Source organism: Acanthochromis polyacanthus, chromosome 17, assembly GCF_021347895.1.
Source record: "Acanthochromis polyacanthus isolate Apoly-LR-REF ecotype Palm Island chromosome 17, KAUST_Apoly_ChrSc, whole genome shotgun sequence".
NCBI classification, from domain to species: Eukaryota; Metazoa; Chordata; class Actinopteri; family Pomacentridae; genus Acanthochromis; species Acanthochromis polyacanthus.
In genome coordinates this window covers 21958938-21982486 of record NC_067129.1, presented here as the reverse complement: position 1 = coordinate 21982486, position 23549 = coordinate 21958938, and the positions used below count along the sequence as shown (strand labels likewise).

The window sequence follows — 23549 nt, the reverse complement described above, 5'->3', positions numbered from 1 at the left end:
GCCCTCTTTGGTAGGAATGTGCAAGATGGATATACACTACCGTTCAAAAGTTTGGGGTCACCCAGGCAATTTCATATTTTCCATGAAAGCACATGAATAAAAGTGTGAGTTAACATAATAGCGCAAGGGTTTTCTAATCATCAAATAGTCTTTCACCACCATTAACTAACACAATGTAGCATTAGAACACAAGAGTGACGGTTGATGGAAATGTTCCTCTGAACCTCTATGTAGATATTCCATTAAAAATCTGCCATTTCCAGCTGCAGTAGTCATTTACCACAGTTACCGGGCTTTGCAAAAGTTCTGTTACATTTGTTGAGACATTCACGAAAATGAACACAACGATTTTTTGGTGCAATAAGATAAAACTTTTGGGTGGCCACATTTCTGATTAATATTATCATTAACACATATATTGAAATATTTGGGGGGGGGAAAATTCTCTTATTGCACCAAAAAATCTTTGTGTTCATTTTGCAAGTGTAACAGAACTTTTGCAAGTTCTAGCACTGTCTACACTGTGTTTCTGATTGATTTAATGTTGTCTTCACTGAAAAAAATGCTTTTCTTTCAAAAATAAGGACATTTTAAGTGGCCCCAAACTTTTGAATGGTAGTGTATACTCCAACCAGACTTTCTTTAATGTCTTTAGGGCTTTAGGTTTGAGCGCATAAGGAGGAGAGGTAACACAAAGACATTCAAAACTAAAAGGTAATGCAAATTTATCAGGAGTACAAAATTCATTCAACAGGTTTTCTAAGGTCTTAGGAACACGTAGGTTCCAAAGTTTGAGGTCACCTGGGCAATTTCATATTTTCCGTGAAAATGCACACTTCTATTCATATGCTAAAATAATTGCACAAGGGTTTTCTAATCATCAGTTAGTCTTTCAACACCATTAGCTAACACAATGTAGCATCAGAACACAGGAGTGATGGTTGCTGGAAATGTTCCTCTGTACTCCATGTAGATATTCCATTAAAAATCATCCGTTTCCAGCTAGAATAGTCATTTACCACATTAACAATGTCTAGACTGCATTTCTCATTCATTTAATGTTATCTTCATTCAAAAAAAGGACATTTCTAAGTGACCCCAAACTTTTGAACAGTATTAAGTACTGCCATTAAGACAAGAGGAGCAGATGGGAGTCATGAAAACACCCTAAAGTTACATTTTACAAAGGAAAAAGACAATGTACACACGTGGACAAAATTGTTGGTACCCCTCAGTTAAAGAAGGAAAAACCCACAATTCTCACTGAAATCACTTGAAACTCACAAAAGTAACAATAAATAAAAATTTATTGAAAATTAAATAATCAAAATCAGCCATCACTTTTGAATTGTTGATTAACATAATTATTTAAAAAAACAAACTAATGAAATAGGGCTGGACAAAAATGATGGTACCCATAACTTAATATTTTGTTGCACAACCTTTTGAGGCAATCACTGCAATTAAACGATTTCTGTATTTGTCAATGAGCGTTCTGCAGCTGTCAACAGGTATTTTGGCCCACTCCTCATGAGCAAACAGCTCCAGTTGTCTCAGGTTTGATGGGTGTCTTCTCCAAATGGCATGTTTCAGCTCCTTCCACATATGTTCAATGGGATTCAGATCTGGGCTCATAGAAGGCCACTTTAGAATAGTCCAACGCTTTTCTCTCAGCCATTCTTGGGTGTTTTTGGCTGTGTGTTTTGGATCGTTGTCCTGTTGGAAGACCCATGACCTGCGACTGAGACCAAGCTTTCTGACACTAGGCAGCACATTTCTCTCCAGAATGCCTTGATAGTCTTCAGATTTCATCGTACCTTGCACACTTTCAAGACACCCTGTGCCAGATGCAGCAAAGCAGCCCCAAAACATTACTGAGCCTCCTCCATGTTTCACCGTAGGGACAGTGTTCTTTTCTTCGTATGCTTGGTTTTTGAGTCTATGAACATAGAGTTGATGTGCCTTACCAAAAAGCTCCAGTTTGGTCTCATCTGTCCAAAGGACATTCTCCCAGAAGCTTTGTGGCTTGTCAACATGCATTTTTGCAAATTCCAGTCTGGCTTTTTTATGACTTTTTTCAGCAGTGGTGTCCTCCTTGGTCGTCTCCCATGAAGTCCACTTTGGCTCAAACAACCACGAATGGTGCGATCTGACACTGATGTACCTTGGCCTTGGAGTTCACCTTTAATTTCTTTGGAGGTTGCTCTGGGCTCTTTGGATACAATTCCAACGATCCGTCTCTTCAATTTGTCATCAATTTTCCTCTTGCGGCCACGTCCAGGGAGGTTGGCTACTGTCCCGTGGGTCTTGAACTTCTGAATAATATGAGCCACTGTTGTCACAGGAACTTCAAGCTGTTTAGAGATGGTCTTATAGCCTTTACCTTTAAGATGTTTGTCTATCATTTTTTTTCCGATGTCCTGGGACAATTCTCTCCTTCGCTTTCTGTTGTCCATGTTCAGTGTGGTACACACCTTTTCACCAAACAGCAGGGTGACTACTTGTCTCCCTTTAAATAGGCAGACTGACTGATTATGAGTTTGGAAACACCTGTGATGTCAATTAAATGACACACCTGAGTTAATCATGTCACTCTGGTCAAATAGTTTTCAATCTTTTATAGAGGTACCATCATTTTTGTCCAGGCCTGTTTCATTAGTTTGTTTTTTTAAATAATTATGTTAATCAACAATTCAAAAGTAATGGCTGTTTTTGATTATTTAATTTTCAATAAATTTTTATTTATTGTTACTTTTGTGAGTTTCAAGTGATTTCAGTGAGAATTGTGGGTTTTTCCTTCTTTAACTGAGGGGTACCAACAATTTTGTCCACGTGTGTATGTTTGTTTTATTTTTTTCCACTCACTACAGTAGAATGCACAAATAACTTGTTAATAATGCATCATGAGGCCTCGTCAGTCTGTTGTGTAATGAATATTTGAGAATGTGAAATTCTATTGTCATGGGTATACATAATGAGTGGCTGTTCAGTTAGAGGCACACAAGAAACTCAGCTCAATTCCCAGTTTGTTTGCTTTTTTGATGACTTATTTCTAACTTCTAAATTTAGCAGGCCTGAAAAAAAGGCGGAAATAGGCAACTAAGCTTCAAACAGCAATTTCAGCGCGTGATTAACGCTGCTGATTCTGAGATGACAGGAAGAGGATGTTTAGTTACTTGCCCTGACATTTGAGTGTTGTTTTCCAGTCGGTGTAAATTAAGATTCTCTTTTACCTTGAATGCTTTTCAGGAGGTATGCCGTGGCTCATTTCAATGTATCATACCAAAGCTATTGACAGCCTAATTGATCTGTAAGGGACAGATGGGCACGCAGGTGGGGGAGGAGGAAGGTAGTCTCAGTGTGTGAGTGCCCGTTTGTTCTCAAAATGACTACAAAGGTTTCTATGTGGCTTTTTTTCCTCTCTGCAATAAAAAGCAGACATGTTGTCAATATGCCAATAGCAAAGCTTCTGAGCTTCTATATGTTGCTGTGCTGTTATGAGACACCCTCACTGACTAGAAGACTGAGATAAATAACAAGCAATGTGGATAATTAGCGCAGGCTTCTATAATTACCACCGCAATACAATGGAGGTGTCTCTTTCTAGGAACACTGACTGTATTCAAAACCGCCTAACGTAGTATATAGTATGTACTACATAGTGCGCACTGCATTTTAGAGGAATATGCAGCATGGAACTGTTAAATCCTGCTATTTTTCAGTGCGCAAGTTAGTCGTGTTCTGGTTTTGGAAAGTGCAATGTCATCCTTGTTTCAATAAAACCTGGTGCCTTTAATGAAATCTACTGACTGATGTTTTTTTTCCATTTTCTATTTCAATGACGAACTGTTTCGGCCACATTGTGAGTATTTTATCATTTCAATAAAATACAACAAAAACGACCCAATATGTTCTGCGTCTTTTAACACATACAATAACAACAGTGGCGATGATAATAGATGTAATTAAATTAGTAAAACAAAAACATGAAATTATACATTGGCCTGTTATTATTGTTAAATTACCGTATATAGTTCAAGGCAGCCAAAAACTCCTCTGCTGACAAAAGTCTGTCAAGTACGGTAATGTTTGCAGAGTTGTGAGGAAGCTCTACAAGCTGCTGTTGGGAACTTCCAGCCCAGTGAGGTAGACTGCTTTTTTTTGCACAATACATACCTACTACTAGCACAGCAGACGGCTTCAAACACAGCCACTGTCTGTTCCATAAAACTCACTGTCAACAGTTTTCAGAAAAAAAAGTGCTTTCTAACACATGGAATGGCTCTATACTATAATACTACAATCTGAGCAGCAGCTATAACTCCAGTCAATCTGTCCTTGACCTGTCCATTAAAGCTCTACCAACCTCCTCCACGCTCGGTCACTGGAAATGACAACACGTCTGAAATGCCTCATGCGCAAACCCAGACCACCAGTAACGGAAGAAAAGGCTTTAAACGATCGCACGTCTTGGTAATTGTGCCATTCCAGCCACATTACACCCCACAGCACTTCCCTCCCTAAAGGAAATGGAGTTGTGTGCTCAGACTGTAATTACAGTGTGGGTATCGGGGTTTGGTGCGGGCTATTTGATCTGGTGACTTGTCTGTTTGGGGACATTCGCGAGACAACAAGGCGGCTGCTTTCAACTCCTGCCTGGAAGTCACTTCAATAAAGCGCATGGCAAACACATGGCCCGTTGCCTGTGTTGACTGATGGGACCAGAGATGACTGGCAGACTCCAGTGTCACCTTACTGACCAAACAGTCTGAAGACAGAACCCTGAAATGTGACTCCGTGGGCCAGTCAGATGTGAAAAGGAAAGGGAAGCTGAGCAGGATGACTGCTCCTATCACATGCTATGAAGCTAAATCTATCACGTTTATGTCCCCAACGAATCTGTGCTGATTTCTTCTCCCTTTAATCTGTGCAGCTCTGCGTAACGGTGTCAGAATGTGACAGAAACAAGCATTTAAATGTAAATTTCAATGATGAAGATGAAAGTCTGGGCTAAAAACAGTACAGGTCTTTTTTTAAATCCCTGTGTGTTTTGCTAAAGTGAAAATAAGTAGCTTTAATCCAGCCTTTGTAGTCCCAGAGGAGCATCTGGAGTCAGTGAAGGAACACTTTCACAGATGCTGAGTTCATATGCTCCTGGTTCATAGCCAGTGTTTACAGGCTTGTAAAAGGGAGTCTGAGCAGCAGGGCTGGGCCCAAAGACACCACACTGTCACAAACTATATCATCCCACTTGTGTCTCAAAAAAAAATGCTTCTGTACATCACAGTCGGAGGTGTTTCTGTGTTGAGCACAAAGGGGGAGGTATGCTGAAGAGCCTGTAGCTAACTGGTAGTAATTTAACAGCTGTACACGTGTGACTGATGGAGGATCTGAGGATCCAGACTGCAGTCTCATTTAAGCAGGTCTTCATCATCCTAGAGGTATCTCAGTCTGCCAGAAAGAGTCAGACATAAGTGATGGTATATTCTCTTCATGAAGCTGAAAATTAAAAGCAGTGTGTGCCTATCTTTGAATATAGAGTCCTTTTTTAAAAAAAAAGCAATTAAACAGCAAAACACAATACAACTGCTTTGAGCATACACTATTGTTCAAAAGTTTGGGGTCACCCAGACAATTTCATGTTTTCCATGAAAACTCACACTTTTATTCACGTGCTAACATAATTGCACAATGGCTTTCTGATCATCAATGAGCCTTTCAACACCATTAGCTAACACAATGTAGCATTAGAACACAGGAGTGATGGTTGCTGGGAATGTTCCTCTGATTCACTTATTGTTATCTTCACTAAAAGCTAAGATTTTCCTTCAAAAACAAGGACGTTTCTAAGTGACTCCAAACTTTTGAACACTAGTGTATATATATCTAAGGATTCGAGGCATGCTAAACCCAAAGAAACCAAGCTGTGCACTACAGAATAGCTGTTTATCTACCAAAACTTCTTGTATTGTGTGTCTGTCTCTGCTCAGTGCCACACAACTACAGCAGATCTGCACAACACAACACAAGAGCGAGACCAGATGGAAGCAGAAGAGCAGTGTAACATCTAACATGCAGCATCTGGGGAAGGCTTTTATCCAAAACTCATCATAGGACCGAGAAATCATGCATTTTTCAGCACAAGGGGAATCAAACTCCCGACCCTCCTGCACAGTTCACTGCATCAGCAAACAGAAACTGTTCTTGTTTCACAGTTGCTTGGTGCCCATGATATGTCTTCACCTAATGGGCCTAATAATAGAGATAAATGAGCACAACAAAGTGGGATTTCTGTGGGGAGCAGATGCTGGTGTGAACCCGGCGTCCCTTGGGCAAGACACACAGTAAAGCTGCATATGGGCTACTCTAATGTGGACTGGTTTAAGTGGCCTTTTAAATGACATCATCCAGAGAGGATTACTCACTTGTGTACAAATGGGTTCCTGAAGGATCCGCTGATTGATAGCTATATGTTAAAGCGTAACTTTTGCACGCATAAAATCACAAGTGCTTCTCTTTTTTTATTTATCCTGAGAGACCTCCATCAGAGTCTAGTTCTGGGGACCATATAGGCTCCATCTGGGCAAAGCCACAACCAGCCAATTTAAACTTACCATATGCCAAAGTTCTGAGTGCAAATAAAACCAGCAGGGGAACCAGAGTCGGACGGTACTCCATCATACACTCGGATTGTTCATAAGGCTGCTCACAGTCTTCACAGCATGCAGTTTGTCTGTCCAGCAGCACTCATATATCCAGACAGAAGGAGCTTCAGTCTATGGGATGAAATCTCTGCAGCCGGCAGCCAACTCCACAGGCAGCATCTCAGCAGCTGGACAATTCACCCACAAGTTCTAACATCCCTCACAGGAACTTTTTTTTTCTTTCCTTCACCCACCCACCACCGGCTCCAAAAGTCCAATCCCACGGAGAGTCCGTAAAACGTGAGGCGCAGGTGATGAGCGGAGCGGCGGCTGTGAGAGGCGAGCAGCACCCGGTTACTGACTCCCGTCCTCTCCCGCCTCTACACCGAGGAGAAATATTCAGAAGCAAGTCCTCTCGCAGCGAAACAGTCCCAAAGTACTGGAAGTCATAGCTACAGGGGGGAGAAGTTGACTTTGTTAAACTTCCAGCTCCGTCTGTTCCTCCCGTAGCTGCGGTCCTTCTCTCCGCTCCGCTCCGCCACTAGGACTGGATGACTCCCACATCCTCTCCCACAACAACACGGTCCCGGAGCCAAAACACGGCACGGTCAAGGCAGCCATGCTAAGATGCAGGGTTTCTGGTTATCCTTTCAAAATAAGACCAGGCTAAAACAACGTATCGCGAGGCCTGTTTGTAAATAAGCAACACGTTTCAAAATTCATGCTTGTGACAGTTGCAGACACAGCTGTATTTTCATTTATTAGTACATCATATTTCCATGAGAGATTGTGGTCAGGCAAAGAGTACAAATTCTGAAAATGTATTCTAGCTAAGCAGGATTCAATAAGCAGCATTTCACTTTTCACATCCCCATAGGCCAATGTGATTTTAAAGAAATCCTGTTTGCTATAAATTTCCTGATTTAATGTACATTGCAATTTACATTTGTTGAATGATTAACTACATTCCTCTATTAGTGCAACATCATCATTTGTGTATGCATTGTGAATCATTTTTATTATATTTCCACTTTTTGTAATTGTGTTCAGCTTTTTTTCTGTTGTGACAAATGTTCTGTTTTATGTTGAAGACACACTCACTAAGCTTCCGGTTATTTTTTGCTTGATTCTGTCTAACTTGACCATCCTAGCGCCTGTCTCTTAAAGGGCCACTGCACTCAATAATAACGCACATGATGTGGGAGTCACTAAAGGACCCTCCCCCGAAACCTGTAATGCTTCTCCAATGTTTTCTAAATAAATAAATATGTTTACAACAGCACCAAGTTTTTTGGGTGATTTATTTAAATACATTATATTTATTTCAGGTTTCAGGTCATTACAATTGTTCTTTAGGTTCGACCATATCCACACACTGTAAGTACATTTACTGTAATTATTCATAATTATTCAACGATTGTTTTCAACTGTAATTTTAATCAAATAGACATCAATATAAACAATAACAGCTATAACAATAAAACCATTGACAACAATGACATTGATTGTCTTCTTGCAATGGCACCTGTCAAGGTAGGGTTATAATAGGCAGTGGCTGAAAAGCCATGAAAAATGTGCAAAATGGAGATTAGAGAGACTTTGTTCAGGATCAAATAACAATTGACATGCCAAAATAAATACACACACCAAACATGGTCCAAGGAAGCACAAAAACGTAAACCAGACATTGATGTGCGTGGGGAGTGAGTGCTGGTCCCTGGGCTCAAATCCCAAAGAAAAGATACTGTAGCACACAATTCTGAAAACCTTAATGCTACATGTTATGACAGAAGGGCGTCAGGACACATGGAACATCACAGCTTAGTGGGTGAGCTCAGTGGGGCTGCGTAGCTGCAGACAGAAAGCTAAATGTGAGCAGCAGACCTGGACCAATGAGCAATGGAAGAAGGTGGCCTGGTCTGATGAATTGTGTTTCCTTTTACATTATGTGAATGGCCAGGTGTCTGTGCACTATTTAAGTGGGGAAGAGATGGCATCAGGATGCACTGTGGGGAAACTTCCAATTGGTGGAAGCAGTGTGATGCTCAGGGCAATGTTCTGCTGCACTTTGGCTCCTGCACTCATGGATGGTATTTTGACATATAGCACTTGCATAAATATTGTTGGAGACCATGTACACCACCTCATGGCAGCTGCATTCCTAAACGGAAGTGGCCTCTCTCACCTGGATCATGCTCCCAGCCACACTGCAACAATGGTGCAGTAAGGAAGGGAGAAACATGACATGGAATATAAAGAGTTTATGGTGTAGATATGGCCTCCAAATTCTCCATATGTGCTTGGAAAACAATTCCTAATATCAAAAGAAACCCCTGCTAATGAATTGGTGGCTGATAACACATTGCCACTTCAGAGGCCTGTGGAGTCCAAGTTTCAATACAACTGAGCTGTTTTCATACCACCAGGGAGACCAAGGAGATTCTAATGTTGCAGTGATTATTTTATGTTGGACGTGATTTTATTTCTTGGTTTAAGTTTAGTCATAAACACTGCCCGTCCAAAAGAAAAGTCGCCACCTGGATTGAACTAAACAAATAGGTATGAGCCTTCCATTGGATATTTACTGCAGTGATGAAGATGTTTCAGCTGACAACTTGTTTAACCCTAGCTGATGCAGTGAGGAGTTTCTCATTTCTTAAACAACCATCTCGGAACATGTCCTGTGGTCATGGAAAGGATGTTAATCTGTGTCAGAAGGGTCAAAATATTGGCCTGTATCCAGCAAAGAAACAACTAGGAGATTTCTGAAACTACTAAAATCAGGTTCAGAACCATCCAACACTTTATTAAAACCTGGTAGGATAGAGGTGAAGCATCATATTTGAAGAAGAAATGTGATCGGAACAAAGTCTTGGATGATCATGATCAGAGATCACTTAAACGTTTGGTGAAATCATATCATAGGAAATCAACAGTAGAAATCACGGCTATGTTTAATGGTGAAAGTAAGAGCATTTCCACATGTACAATGTGAAGGGAACTCAAGGGACTGGAACTAAACAGCCGTGTAGCTCTAAGAAAACCACTGACCAGTGAGGCTAAATGGGGAAAAAGGGCTTCAATTTACTATGGAGCATAAAGATTGGAATCTGGATCAATGGAAGGTCATGTGATCTGATGAGTCCAGATTTACCCTGTTCCAATGTGATGGGCGCATCAGGGTAAGAAGAGAGGTGGAAGCAGTGTTGCACTCACCATTCCTAGTGTCTACTATGCAAGCCTGTGAAGGCAGTGCTATGATCTGTGGCTGATGCATTTGGTCAGGTCCAGGTTCAGCAACGTTATGCACCCAAAGAATGAGGTCAGCTGATTGCCTGAATATATTGAATGACCAGGTCTTCCCATCAATGGAGTTATTTTTCCCTCAAGGCATGGGCATATTCCGAGATTACAATGTTAGGATTCATTGGGCTCACATCGTGAAAGAGTGATTCAGGGAGCATGGTGTGCTGGAGAAGACTTGGAGCAGTCCAACTCTCATCATCAATACAAGATCTTGGCAGAAAATTAATCCAATTCTGGACAGAAATAAATACTGTGACATTGCAAAAGCTTATCCAAATAATGTACATGATCCTTTTTTGAATAAACTCATTCATAATAATTAATGCCATGGTGAATGAGTGTCATACTCAAAGCTAAAGGCAATCCAACAAAATATTAGAATGTGTGGCTTTTTATTTGGACAGGCGGTGAATTTACACCACCCTTATGGTAATTTGAACAGTTTTCCAACTCTAACTGGTAACGTTTTTCCCAAAGCATAAACGGTGAGACAAACTATTACCATCATCAAAGTCTGTTAAAGCGCTTTGTATCCTTGAACCATTTGGAGTGGTGATGTTAATATATTGCTGTAATGATTCCATTTGAATCCATTTAGAAACAACCCCTTTTTTCATTGAAGTCACAATATTCAGTGTGGTGCAAATGCCAACATTTATCTCTAAGCTGTTATCTTACCAGAGAGGCATAAATTATGTTGGCAGTAGTGTGAGTCCAAATGCAAATTTGTCTTACATGTGAAAGACCTTTGATCGTACCGACTCTGGTGCTATGTATACAAATCAGGCAATGGAAATGACTCAGGCTCGAGAGATACAAACAAACCCCGCACACCACTGCAAAATGTCACTATTTATCTGAGCACAGACTTCGCCTGCACTTGATGGAAAGCGAAAAGCAATATTACATGTGCCAGGAGATACGGCAAACTGCAGCCAATGAGACTTGACATAGCAAGAGCCTCAATTCTGCAATGAAGCAATAAGGAATGATTGGGTGGAGTGCTGTTGAGCTGAATAAATATTAGGGGTCAGACGGACCTAGTAAACACACAGCTCTTGACATTTATAGAAATGCATCGGATGGTGGTATGCATCAAGCAGTGCATACTAAGCTCCAACACATTCTGTCTCGCACTGTTCTCAGCACTGAGCGAAAGAGAAGTAATTTCATATCACTACAGTAACAGAGGCTGTTGTGGAGGGCTGGAAATAAATTCCCTCTTTTTGGTTCACAGGAGTACTAAGAACCACGCAGCACTTAAACATCCCTAATATTTCTTTCATGTTTTATGCATGTACATGTTTAATTTAATTGCAGAAACTGATTAATTGAGCATTGCTCTGTGATTGAATAAAACATGATGAGGCCCTCCACTAAACGCATTTCCGTTCTTCTGTGACTGATGCTGCTACTTTGGTGCCTTCGTCAAACATTTGGCGTGGCTGTCAGTGGAATCAAGCACTCCATGAATTTAGACTAATTATCCACATTAGGCAGTGAATTACAACGACAGCTCATCACTGTGGATTGGTGCTGTGCAGCACACTTGCAGCTGAGCCATAGATCATAGAATTATGCCCTCTCCACACACACAAAGGCTTGTTTTATGATGCAGTTTTTGCAATTCATTTAAAGTATTGTAAAGGCCTTCAGAGTCAGCTTTCGGGAAATGCCAGCTTGAAAAGAAAAATTCCTGGAAGCACAGGACAAGACAACCTCTAAGGAGTTTAATTAACGGGAAAGGTCTGGGCGGTCAGAGTTTTTATTTCTCTCGCTCTGGACTCGTCTGGTATATTTCAATGTTTAAACAAAGTCTATGAAATGTACTAAAAATAAATCAAGCTTAGCTATTCCATATCTGAAAAGTAAGGAGATTACATTTTTGTCAAAATAATGACTGGAATACTGGTGACTGAAAGCTTTACCCGCTGATAGATACAATGAAACCTTCAACAATGTAGATCTGTTACTTACCGCAGATCTACTGGGGCAGTTAAAATTCATAATGAAACAAGCCAAGCTCAAGATATATGCCTCAACATTTTCTGCGAAAACTCATGTTCTTTTCATAATGCATCGGGCAACTGAGTCTGTTCTCATAAATAAACTAATGACTTTAAGTGAATTGAGACTATGATGCATGCCTGACCTCTGGATTGTTTATTTCTCTTTGCTGAGGCTGTGCTGCCACGACAAGCAATTTCATTATTCCACACTGTTTAGAGTTGATTAAATGCCTTCATAAAAAGAAATAGAAAATATCAAGTGCCCACTTTTTTTCTCCACAGAAATCAAACTTCAATTGTGAAGGAGACCAAATGAGCAACTCGGAACGCCATTTGGACTTATTACACACATCTCACTTTGCATTTCAGCTCCAAAACAATAAAAGAAGGAAAGCGAGTGAAAGCAAAAGCGTTATTAATTTCAGATGAGACTGTCCTCATTTTGCATAGCTGCATCGTCATTTTCTCTTTTCTAATGCTCCTCATGCAGACGTCCCGGTACGATTGCTCCGTCACGTCTCACGCTTAACAGCATAGAAGATTTGTGTTTTCAAAACATGCCGTGGTTACAGCAGCTCCCAAATTCATTTTTGAAAATATATAGATGTGTCTCACCTTTTCACCTCTGAGGATGGAATGATACGTGACCTTGGAGGTGTTCATTTGATAGAAACGCACGTGATTAAGTTGTTCTTTCTTGGAGGGTTAAAAATAGCCTCTTTTATTGTTGTTATGTCTTTTAAGTGACACGTCATAGACTGAGCAACAAGGTGCTGCAGCTTGTGCAACCACTGGCCAAGAAACGTGCAGAGCAAAATAACATCGTCAATATTTTTTAAATGCAGAACTGACTGAAATGATATTAGCTTAATAAGGGTCATTCCATAATTGGAGGACATTTGGATTTCAAAATTTGTGAAGAACAATCCTTCTCTTTTACAATATTCTGCCGCATATTCATCAATAATAGGTAATAAAATATCAAAGGCTTGATTGGCTCAGCTTGCACATCAATGGCACCATTTTTATTCCATATTTAATTTATGCTTGCTAACCCTACTCTAATCACAGTAACAGGGTTGCTTATTCATGCTAATGTTAGCTTTTTCTCCAGAGTAGAAGCTAGATATTTAGCTGGCTGTTACTGCTGACCAAGAGGACAAACTTACTGTTGGAAGCACAGGACAATACAACTGTGCGGACGTGGCCATATAGAACAAATAAAGAAAAAAGTCAAAAGAATTTGTCTTATCCTGATAATATGCATAACAGGTTGGCATGAGGTAGAGGGAGACATTCAATCAAGGCTGACAATGTCATGAAAATATGAAAAATGAAAGAGAGGACATAGCTTTGCTCTGCTCATTCCTTTAAAAAAAATGTTCGATGATGTAAATTCCAGTGTATCCTGTGTGATCCACTGTTTTCTTCTTCTTCTACCAGCTATAAAGGTTTTGCTAACAGGGTTGCTGTGGGACACACGTTCTATACATAACAATTATTATCTAAAATATTGTGCCGATTTAAAAAAAAATATTCCCACAATTACAAGAGACATTAATGAAAAACATTCATTCTAAGTAAATGTACACAACAACTGCATGTTTTGGTATTTTGCACATGAATTATTTGAAATTTGATTTGTGGGACACAAAATGTCCTCCAACTCTGGAATGACCCACATGCCAGCCCGTTTTATAAAATACAGCCTCAAATCTCACAAAACAATCTTGTGCACTGAAGCAACTCACACAAGATTATCTGTCCTTAAAACACCATATAAAATGATGTACTGTTCTGCCTACAAACAAATGACCGACATCCTTTACCAGAAACATTTCCTTCCTGCCTATAAATCCCCATTACCATGTATCAACAACAGCGATGGCAGCTCTGATGTTGTTGGGAGTATGCAAGAGGTAATTTTGCATGCTTACAGTTAGAGCTGATAAAGTTAAGGGGGACGACAGTCTCACAGATTTGTGCTCCCGCCACTGTTGATGTCAAAGATTAGTCTTTGCGAAGTCACTTGTTAAGGGCACACAATAAAATGTGCAAATGCTTCATATATTTGCTTTAGTGGCACCAACCTTGAGCTATAATTTACACCTTAGACACTGTTTAGTACCTTTACAATCCCCACGTGGATGACTGTGATAGAGCGTTCATCAAGTTGTTACAGCCACAGCGACGCCATTGCCACAGCTTGAAGCAGCAAAAAAAAATAATTATTAAGATAGAATCAACAGCATACTGTGCAGTAAGCACCCTGTACAGTTTAAGAATTATATGTGGCCTAATGGATGTGTCCCCATATCTGATGATGCAGCAGAGCATGGATAATAACTCATTAAGACTATTGCTTGTAATCTTGGTAGGCTGGCCTAATCTCTGTGAAATACATGAGCACTGTTTGCATGAGATGCCACTGAATTCATATCACCTGTATCTCTAGCTACACGTTTCTCTCCATACATTATTAGTAATGAGACCCCATACATCTGCACCTTTTCTGACCCATCCGTGGTAATGGGAGAACGGGCCCTTTAAGAGGCTCCTGTGAATGGATCCTATTATAGATTAATTGATTAAGAGGGTGGCGCTCTGAGATGACAATATATCTCTTTATTGATCTGCCTTTCAATGAGATTGGCTGTTACCCAACCTCCCTGAGGGATGGAGGGGAAAAATGAGGAAGAAAATAAGAGGGGGAGGCAGTACAGCAGTGCAGCTATTAAGGTGGCAACTAATTTCCTGTTTCTTTGGCCGGTTTCTCACAGCTTGGATTCAGTCCGCAGTATGAGCAAAAGGAAATGTGAGCGAGAGATCCAGTGGACTGCAATTCAGACTGGAGCTCTCTTTCACGTTTCTCATTACTTTTCTCCCCGTTGCCTTCACACCTTCTCTCATCTCATCTCATTATATAAGAATCCACCTCTCTGGCTCCCTCCCATCTTCTCAGAGACCTCTTTGTCTTTCCCATTTCTCCATAATGAGAGGCCCCCTATTAATTTTGGGGCTGTGAAGCGAGACGTGCCCCGAGTCTCCCCCTCTCCAACGCTCTCTGCAAATCTACGAATTGATATGGGTGTATGAAGACAGATCGGGCAGGGGCGTCCCCGTCTGTTTGCCACCACACATAATGATGAGAAGGGCAGATTGGAGTGTCAAAGGCGACATTAAGCTCTTGTCTATCTACTGGGGTTTTAAAATTCAACTGGTTTCATAAACTGATTGTATTTTGTAATGAGTGGGGATTAGGTTTGGCAGAAACACCAAAGGCTATATGGATGTCTGTGTGAAGACTGGCACTTGAGTGGGTTGCCAATAACTGAAACGGGTTATGACAGAGGACTAAAGTAGCTGATAAAAATAGTTCTACCCAATGTTTCACTGCACTTTTGCAATTCATAACTTGACTGAAGATGATAAGGGCATGAATGAGTCCTGAATGTTTTTGTTGGCACTGAGCCTTAGGAGCTTCAGTGCACCTTGGATTACATTACAGCAGTGGCATGACTCCATGCTCTCCATTAATTGATCTTTGGGAATGGCTTTGGGAACCGAGATGGCTGCAGTAACACAGATGGCATGTGCTTTACATACTTTTCATTTCTGAGCTACTGATTCCTCTGGACACCAGCGGTACTTTGACAGACATGCTGCCTCTCCCGAGGCACCAGCACTCATCAGGAGAGAAATCCTTCCACTAGAAGTCTGTAATCATGTATCTTTGCTGACCTCTAAACCAATGTGCTGTACTTACACATATATCCAAGCAAATTCTGATGCAAATAGAGACTGTCCTTGCAAGAAAAACACTATAAATCAGTTCAAGAAAGGCTCTAAAACATTTTTTTTACACAACAAAGATCCAGACATCCGCATAACGTATTCAATAATAATAATATAAGCACAGTGTTCCTGGAGGAAGTCGGAGTGGATGGATGGGTCAACAAAATGTCATTGTTTGACACAGGGGACCACTGTTCACCTCCCATTTACTTTATGTTACAATATTATGGTATGAATTCTATTTTCAAATTCACAGTGCTATCAACCACAAGAAGAACAATGAGTCCTGCAACAGATGGTTTGGCCCCCTCAGAATCCTGATCTCAGTATCATGGAGCCAGTTTGGGATTACATGAAGAGACAGAAGACACTGATCCACAAATAGACTGTGGCAAGTTCAAGCTCAAAGAATCTTTGAACCATGTGACAATTAGTTCCAGGGCAAAAACTGGTAAAAGGACTCCTATCCACACTGGATACCCAAATGTGTTTTTCATCTCTTTGTGATGGTTATGCATTTTTTTCCCAGCTTTTTGCATCTCACAGGGGTTCCTTTGGATGCCTTTACAGGTGTTTTGTCACTCCTTTTGGTTGCTTTGCTTCATTTGCATCTTGGTATTCATTTTGCTTTTATTGAGTTGCATCTTTTTTTGGCTATTTTGACTTGCTGACTTACATGTCCTCTGTTATGCGAGGTGTGGGCCTCTTTGTGGTAATATCGAGGCTGTTTGTACTTACTTTGAGCGCCTTTAAGACTATTTGATGAAGATTTTTGTTGTTATTTTTCTTTTGGGTGACTGCACTTCGCACAAAGTTAAGTGGACATTAGAACTCTTATTTCAACCAAATATGTAATTAAAGCCACTTCAGACAATTTTTAATTAAATGTACACACTTATTTTTCTACATATGTTTTCACCATACGGTAAATTTGAGTTTAACAAAAAATAAAAAGAGAGGAAATTGCAATATTGTATTATTAGACTTAAAGGCATTAGAGGAGATTTAATTTCCTACGACTTTGAACGTAGCATGCGCATGCGCACATACAACCTCTCCCTCACCCCCCTCTAACCTCCCCCCTCTTAACATTTACGAAGAAACGCCCCCCTCCAGAAACTTGCATAGCACTCGTGAAGTTGTCTTTTACGGCTGGGTCCCCCTGGATCTTTATCTGCCATTATGTAAAAAAAGATGAGCAAAACAAGTCGCCAGCTAACTACGAAGCTATACCAAAGCAACACATACAGAAAACACGTAAGTCCAAGGCGTACGTAATCTACGTAACTAGGCCTGAGCCGGAAGATTTTTGATTGACAGGAAAGGGAGCAAAGCAAACACCTCGGTCCGAGCGCATTGATTGGCTGATGTTTTTCAGGTCCTGCCATGTCCACAGTTATTTTTTTATTCTTTTAGAGACCATACATACAAGTCCACTAAAGGTCAGTATATTCATTTTATGTGAATCAGACAAATTAAACAAAAAAAACATCCTCCATAATGCCTTTAAGAGCAATATAATCTAACTTTAAAGGGTGTGTCTGCTCACACTGTGATGTGCTTTTAGCTGCTATTTGACTCTAAACTAGAAGCAACTTCAAAGCCTCCAAAGCCTTTCCTCCTATTTAAAGCTTTCATTTCCTCCATTCTCCAACTGTGAATGCAGTTGCTTTGAGAGCAGGGCCATCAGAACTCTGTATCTCACAATATTGGCTCATTCAGTTTTTTCTCTTGCCTCCACTGCACAAAAACACCACCCTGTTTCCTACTTAACAGCGAGTACTAATTTTATTGAAATTGTTAAATTAAACTATTCTTTTCATGCCAAGACCCTATCAAAACTTACCCAATGTGCATGTTTGATTCATTTTTTGTAAACTGTGATTTGGACTGGTGTTGCAAGGCACTGATACTGAAAGCAGAGTCAGATTAGTAAATGCTTCTGGATGTCATTTAAGAAGGCAATGACAAGAGTTATTTTATTTTTAAAAATCTGTATTGCTTGTTGAAAATCTGTCTGAAGCAAAAGGAATTTTTTTTTTTATCGGTGCTGCACTTCTACATGAGAAGTAGGAATGGCTCATCTGGCTATATTCACAGACCACGTCATTTTAAAATGGCATTTTAAAGACAGTGACAATTTCCATTCTAGCTAGTGTTTCAGCGATGTTTCAAAAATAATATCTCAGCATGCTAACGCATTTTAACAGTCTTCAAATTCCAGAATAGTGTTCATGCTAAATGTGAAGTTGTACATTTTATAATTTAGTGTGGTTGTGGCCAGAAACTGCAACTTGCATCTCAGCAAATGAACAGCCCTGGAGGAGTACAACGCTCTCTGAGTGCTTTCTAGTTTATGATTGGAAATGGCAGCTTTCAAAATCCTGAATGAGAACGTGGACAGCACAGATAACAACAAATATCATAGCATGCTGAATTTCTGTTTTGGAAAATGATATTTCAATCGCAAGCCATTTATATACACAGTTTATTATATAGAGTATGCCTCTGTTAACAGCTCTATTGTGCTGGAAATGCTTAAAAGTGCAAACTGATGTCAAAACATACCAAAGGTAACACAGCCAGCAAGATGTTTTGCTGTCCACAAACAACTGCATAGTAGCTCCATAGTAACATAATGGAACGGAACAAAACTGTGCCACAATTGTTGTTCATCGGTGAGCAATATAATCTTAAGAAAGCTAGTATTTATTGCATGGTTGTAGTATTGGATTGCATGATATTGTGCAGAATGTCAGGTTATTGTGTCCACTCCCTGTAGTTTTTGTCAGGAGATATGCACCTTGTTTGAAGCAGCCTTTCTTCTCAGGCTCCAAGTGGTGTCAGGACAGAGGGTCAGAGCGCACAGCCGGCTGCCACACCGTGCTGCTCTGTAATTTAGCCTCCTCTGCTTCCCCACCCCACAGAGTTCCCATCCGTTCGTTTCCTCTGAGATTAAATGACTATTCCAATTCTCCCAGTCTGCACCAGGTCTCTTAAAAAGGGGGAGCAGTGGTGGAGGTAGAATAGCAGCAGCAATTACAGCCCTCCCTCCAACACACACAGAGCTGCCGAAGAGACTGAAAAGCTCCTCCGGCTCCATTCTGGCTCTGACCTGGCATCAACATCCAGCCCTGGCCTTTCTTACCAGCTATTACGGCGTGTGACGGGAGCCATTCAAGCCCAGCAGTTAGTTGTCTATGCATGGGATGTCACTGGCAAGAACAAGAGAAGAGCATTGAACCATTGACATGCATGGATTTCCATCTGTCAATTTTAGTGATTTCATTTCCTGTTGAGTTTATTCAGGTACATCTCTGTCATGTAAGCCTGATTCTTAACAAACGAAATGTGAGGCCTGTCTACCAACCAAGGGATCTGAAAAAAGTTTACTGACATTCACAGGATGTGACGAGGAAGCAGCATGAAAGAATTCAAGAGGATCTGAGACTGAAATAAGAAAGGATACTGGATCCTGATGTAATTCCCCATTTCATACCGTTGTTTCATCATATCCTCTTCCAGGGAGCAATTATCACACACATATTCAGATCAGACAGCATTTCTCACATTGATTGCAAACTGAAAATGCCAGAAGCTTTGTCTCCTGCATTGAATTTGACCCCCATCTCATTGGACTCCTGCTGAGAGGTAAGCTAATATTCTGTTATTGCTTTAGCTGTGTTTGATGCAAAATAGCCCATTATATTTCCAAGACAGAGCTGCTGTGTCTGGCAAATTGGAACGGAAACGTAATTACACGATGGATATACACAGCTAGCTCATTTGTAAGTATTGAAAATTGATCTGATAAAACACTTACAGCAGATATGTTCTCATTTTAATGGGAGATGGCAATATACAGTGCATCACTGACTGCATACAATATCGCTGTCGTTTGCTGAAAGGGTATGTCTTTGCATTGTACCAGTATCAGGTGTGTCGAGGATATTTTCCTTGTATGCCTGAGAGTTGGAAGAAGGAATCTAAACCTCTGAGGAATCCAAGACTTAATGTGAGCAATCAGATCCACTTCAACATTCGTGCAGTGTGGAGCGTACAACCGTTGTTCTCTCAAGGACTTTCAGAGTTACAGCTCTCCAGAGCAAGTGAACATCAGCTGCTAAATGTCAGTACAAAACTGATTTACATGGCATATCAGGTGTCCTGTATACAGTGTGCTTTCAAGTACATAGGACCTTTCCTAAACACCACAGTACAAACTCAGCTAGTTTTCATCCTACTACCTCTCAATCAATCCATTTATTCATTAGCTATATCCACCATATCCTGTCAAGGGCCACGGGACGGTGGAGCCTGAGCCCAACAGGCTTACGGTGAAGGCAGGGGACACTCTGGACAGGTCAGCTGTCCATCACAGGGCTAACAGATAAACAACCATGCATACTCACATCTATAGCAAATTTAGAATCACTAGTTAACCTGCCATGTATGGCTTTGTATTGTCAGAGGAAGTCGAATCGTCTGCAAAAAACCCACACAGGCACAGGGAGAACACATGAGATCCACACAGAAGGGCCCCACCCGATCAGCAGGTTTGAATGCAGAGCTGTCTTGCTGTGAGGTGGTACCAGCAGCATGTCAGCTTACTTCTATTTAAAGGCCAGTTCACATGTTTTTCATGTTTTCCACGTGGGCATGTCCATGTGAAGTAAACTGCATCACTAAACCCTCTGCAGACATTCAAAGAATCTAATGAGGATAAAGCAGTGTAAAGGTAATCTATCTATCTATCTATCTATCTATCTATCTATCTATATATATATATCTATCTATATATATATATATATATATATATATATATATATATACAATAAGCAAGGTTTTTCAATTTTCAAGGTTTTTCAATTCAAATAAATTTGAGTTGACTGAATCGATGAGCTATGGGCTGTATATGCCATATTTTTATATAAAATATGGCATATACAGCCCATAGCTCATCGATTCAGTCAACTCAGATTTATTTGAATTGAAAAACCTTGCTTATTGTGTCAAGTATTGCTATTTGAAAAAAAAATGCAATTAATCATGATTGATCAGTTAATTACAAAGCCTGTAATTAATTACATTAACTTTTTAAATCACATCCACCACTAATATATAAAATGCTCTTGGGGTCACTTAGAAATGTCCTATTTTTGAAAGAAAAACTGTATTTTTCAATGAAGATAACATTCAGTTAATCAGAAATAAAGTCTAGGCATTGTAAATGTAGCAAATGATTATTCTAGCTGGAAACAGCTGATTTTCAACAGAATATCTCCATAGGGGTGCAGAGGAACATTTCCAGTAACCATCACTCCTGTGTTCTAATGCTACATTGTGTTAGTTAATGGTGTTGAAAGGATAATTGATGATTAGAAAACTCTTGTGCAATTATGTTAGCACATGAATAAAAGTGTAACTTTTCATGGAAAACATGAAATTGTCTGGGTGACCCCAAACTTTTGAACGGTAGTGTATATAGCTGCCTTTGGACATACACACACATACACTGTCCTCTCCCTTTCATCACTGCCTCAGTCCAGCCTCTTTCCTTTCCATCAGCAATTTTTTTTCTTCATTGTGCTGCAGCAATTTGAGCTTCTGTGTAAAGTCAGTGATGCATGGTCTTGAGCTGCTTTTTCACTTGTTGCAAGTTGCTGCTAATTAGATCAGCCAGCCTACATTTACAAGCATGTGGAGACTTCCTAATGAAATATGTGATACACATGTACAGTGATTCTAGGAGCTTCAGAAACTGGACTTCTCTTTTACGTTCTTCAAGATGTTTCACCTCTCATCCAATAGGCATCTTCAGTTCAAACCGAACGTTGGGGAGCCACAGATATATATTATCTTTCTGAACCCAGTGGTTAATGGCTCGACCCAAAACTTACCTTGCCTTGACATGTTAATAATTTTGATTGTAGTGAAACTTTCCGGGCAGATATTTTCATACTGCATTGTATAAACACATGTAATTAATTCATCCAAAAACAATCTTGTCCGACATGACAGATTTGCTGTGATAATGTTTTTAATGTGGTTTGTGCTTCAAGGTACAAAAACAGATGTAGCTTGAACCTTTCACTCACACTGTTAAACAATATGAAGAAGTGAGGATATGATATGGTCTCTGTGTTCTGTTGCTAATTTGTTGGTGCCAGTATTAAGTAGTAATTCACTAAGAATGTCACATCATCTTAATATGCCTACTACCTTGTGGTTGTGCAGACTGAATTAAAATGTGTGCCGGGAGGCTTAGGTGTTTTATTGTCTTCATAAACTTGCTCTGGACTTCTGGTGTATATATCTAGTATTTTTGAGTATATGAGTATCAAAACTTTACCAACTAATATGCTTTTTTTTAAAAGTAGTGCGCATTATTTACACCAAGAAACCCTGGGGAAAATATCCACAGGCTCACAGGCTAACAAGCACTGCTTGAACTGGGACTCCGGTACATGAATGAATCTGGTGAGCCTTGAATCTCCCAAAGAGTCTCTTCTTGAGCTACATTTGGGCAAATGAACAGAGAGCTGCAAGTCTGTACCAGACCTGGTGTCAGCATCAGGAGCTCAAGGAAAGTTGAGAACATGGATCTGTAGAACTGTACAGTCTCTCTCAGGGAATCCGTACAGCTAAAGTAATTCAGTAAATCATGACCTGAACTGATTAAACCAAGTTAAGGCCCATTATATAGTACTTATGAATTTGTAACACCAATTGAAATGATACGGCTGGCTGTATGTTTGGTATAAACGCTGAACCTTGAAGTGGGAGGTTGTCTTCTGGAGATATGAAACTTGTTAAAGCACCAGTAGAACAGATTCGTTTGTTCATTTCTGGCCCTGACTAACTGAAATATTATGGGGCTGTCAGACAGGGCACAGCTGATTTGGTGGATAGCTGAACGGTGTTAAACAGTCCTAACGTACAGACTTCACAGAGAAGCAGGAGCAAGAGCTGTCCCTGGTGTATTATCTTGTGATTAGTACATATTTTTAGATGGCTCTGTATTGTGTCCTGCCTGCACAAAGAGGCACCTAGCACTGGTACACTGGTAGTGGAAGTGGGAAGGAAGAAAGAGGGGAAAGTGGCACAGAACAAAGACAGCACAAAGGGGCGGCATTTATAACAGTCATTTCATCCAAAAGCACAAATACCTCGGGGTGTTAATGTAGAATATATCTTGGGAACTGACAGAAGAACATTTGGCGGTGGTGTAGTATCCTGGATGCCTTTGTGCCATATATTTGTCACACACAAGAGGTCCACCTATACAATGACACAAAAGCCATTGGAAATAATGACCGTCATCCATACAGAGGTGGAGCTATCAAGTTGTTAAAGCAGTGTTTTGACTGACTGCATAACACCAGCGCTTGAATGGAGCCACTGTCACTACAACCATTCATGCATAAAAACGCAAAGAAAGGGCTTCCCTATAATTTTACAATATATAGAACACAATACTTTGGCTATATAGTATTTATTTGTGACAAAGCTGTTAGACACATCCTAAATGTTAATAAGATGTCATTTTATTTGGACCATTTTACTTTATTTACTGCATATAAACTGAAGAAATTAAAGCTTTACTTTGAGCTTTTATAGCTTTAAAAGCTCTATTTTCTTGTATTTAAAGAGTTCTTTCAGAACAGAAAAACAATATGAATGTCATGGTTTGATGTGGAAACTGTGTGAAAACGGTGAACAGAAACAATCAATTACAGCTGCATTGGGTAATTTGTGTGGTTTGATTTGTTTTTGTCTTTACTAACTGGGATTA

General features: G+C 40.1%; 1 protein-coding gene across 3 annotated transcripts in view; it reads right to left on the bottom strand.

The window, feature by feature from the left end:
* The window catches only part of robo3 (roundabout, axon guidance receptor, homolog 3 (Drosophila)), a 221452-nt gene that overhangs the window by 116442 nt on the left and 81461 nt on the right, over positions 1 to 23549 (bottom strand). The window contains exon 1 of one of the 3 annotated variants that reach the window (XM_022195782.2): positions 6615 to 7234. The exons of the other annotated variants lie outside the window; for them this stretch is intronic. Within the exon in view, the coding sequence (XP_022051474.2) occupies positions 6615 to 6681 (67 nt within the window). The 5' untranslated portion in view covers positions 6682 to 7234. Of the gene's footprint in view, positions 1 to 6614; positions 7235 to 23549 lie in introns of those variants that run through there. 3 annotated transcript variants of the gene reach the window in all.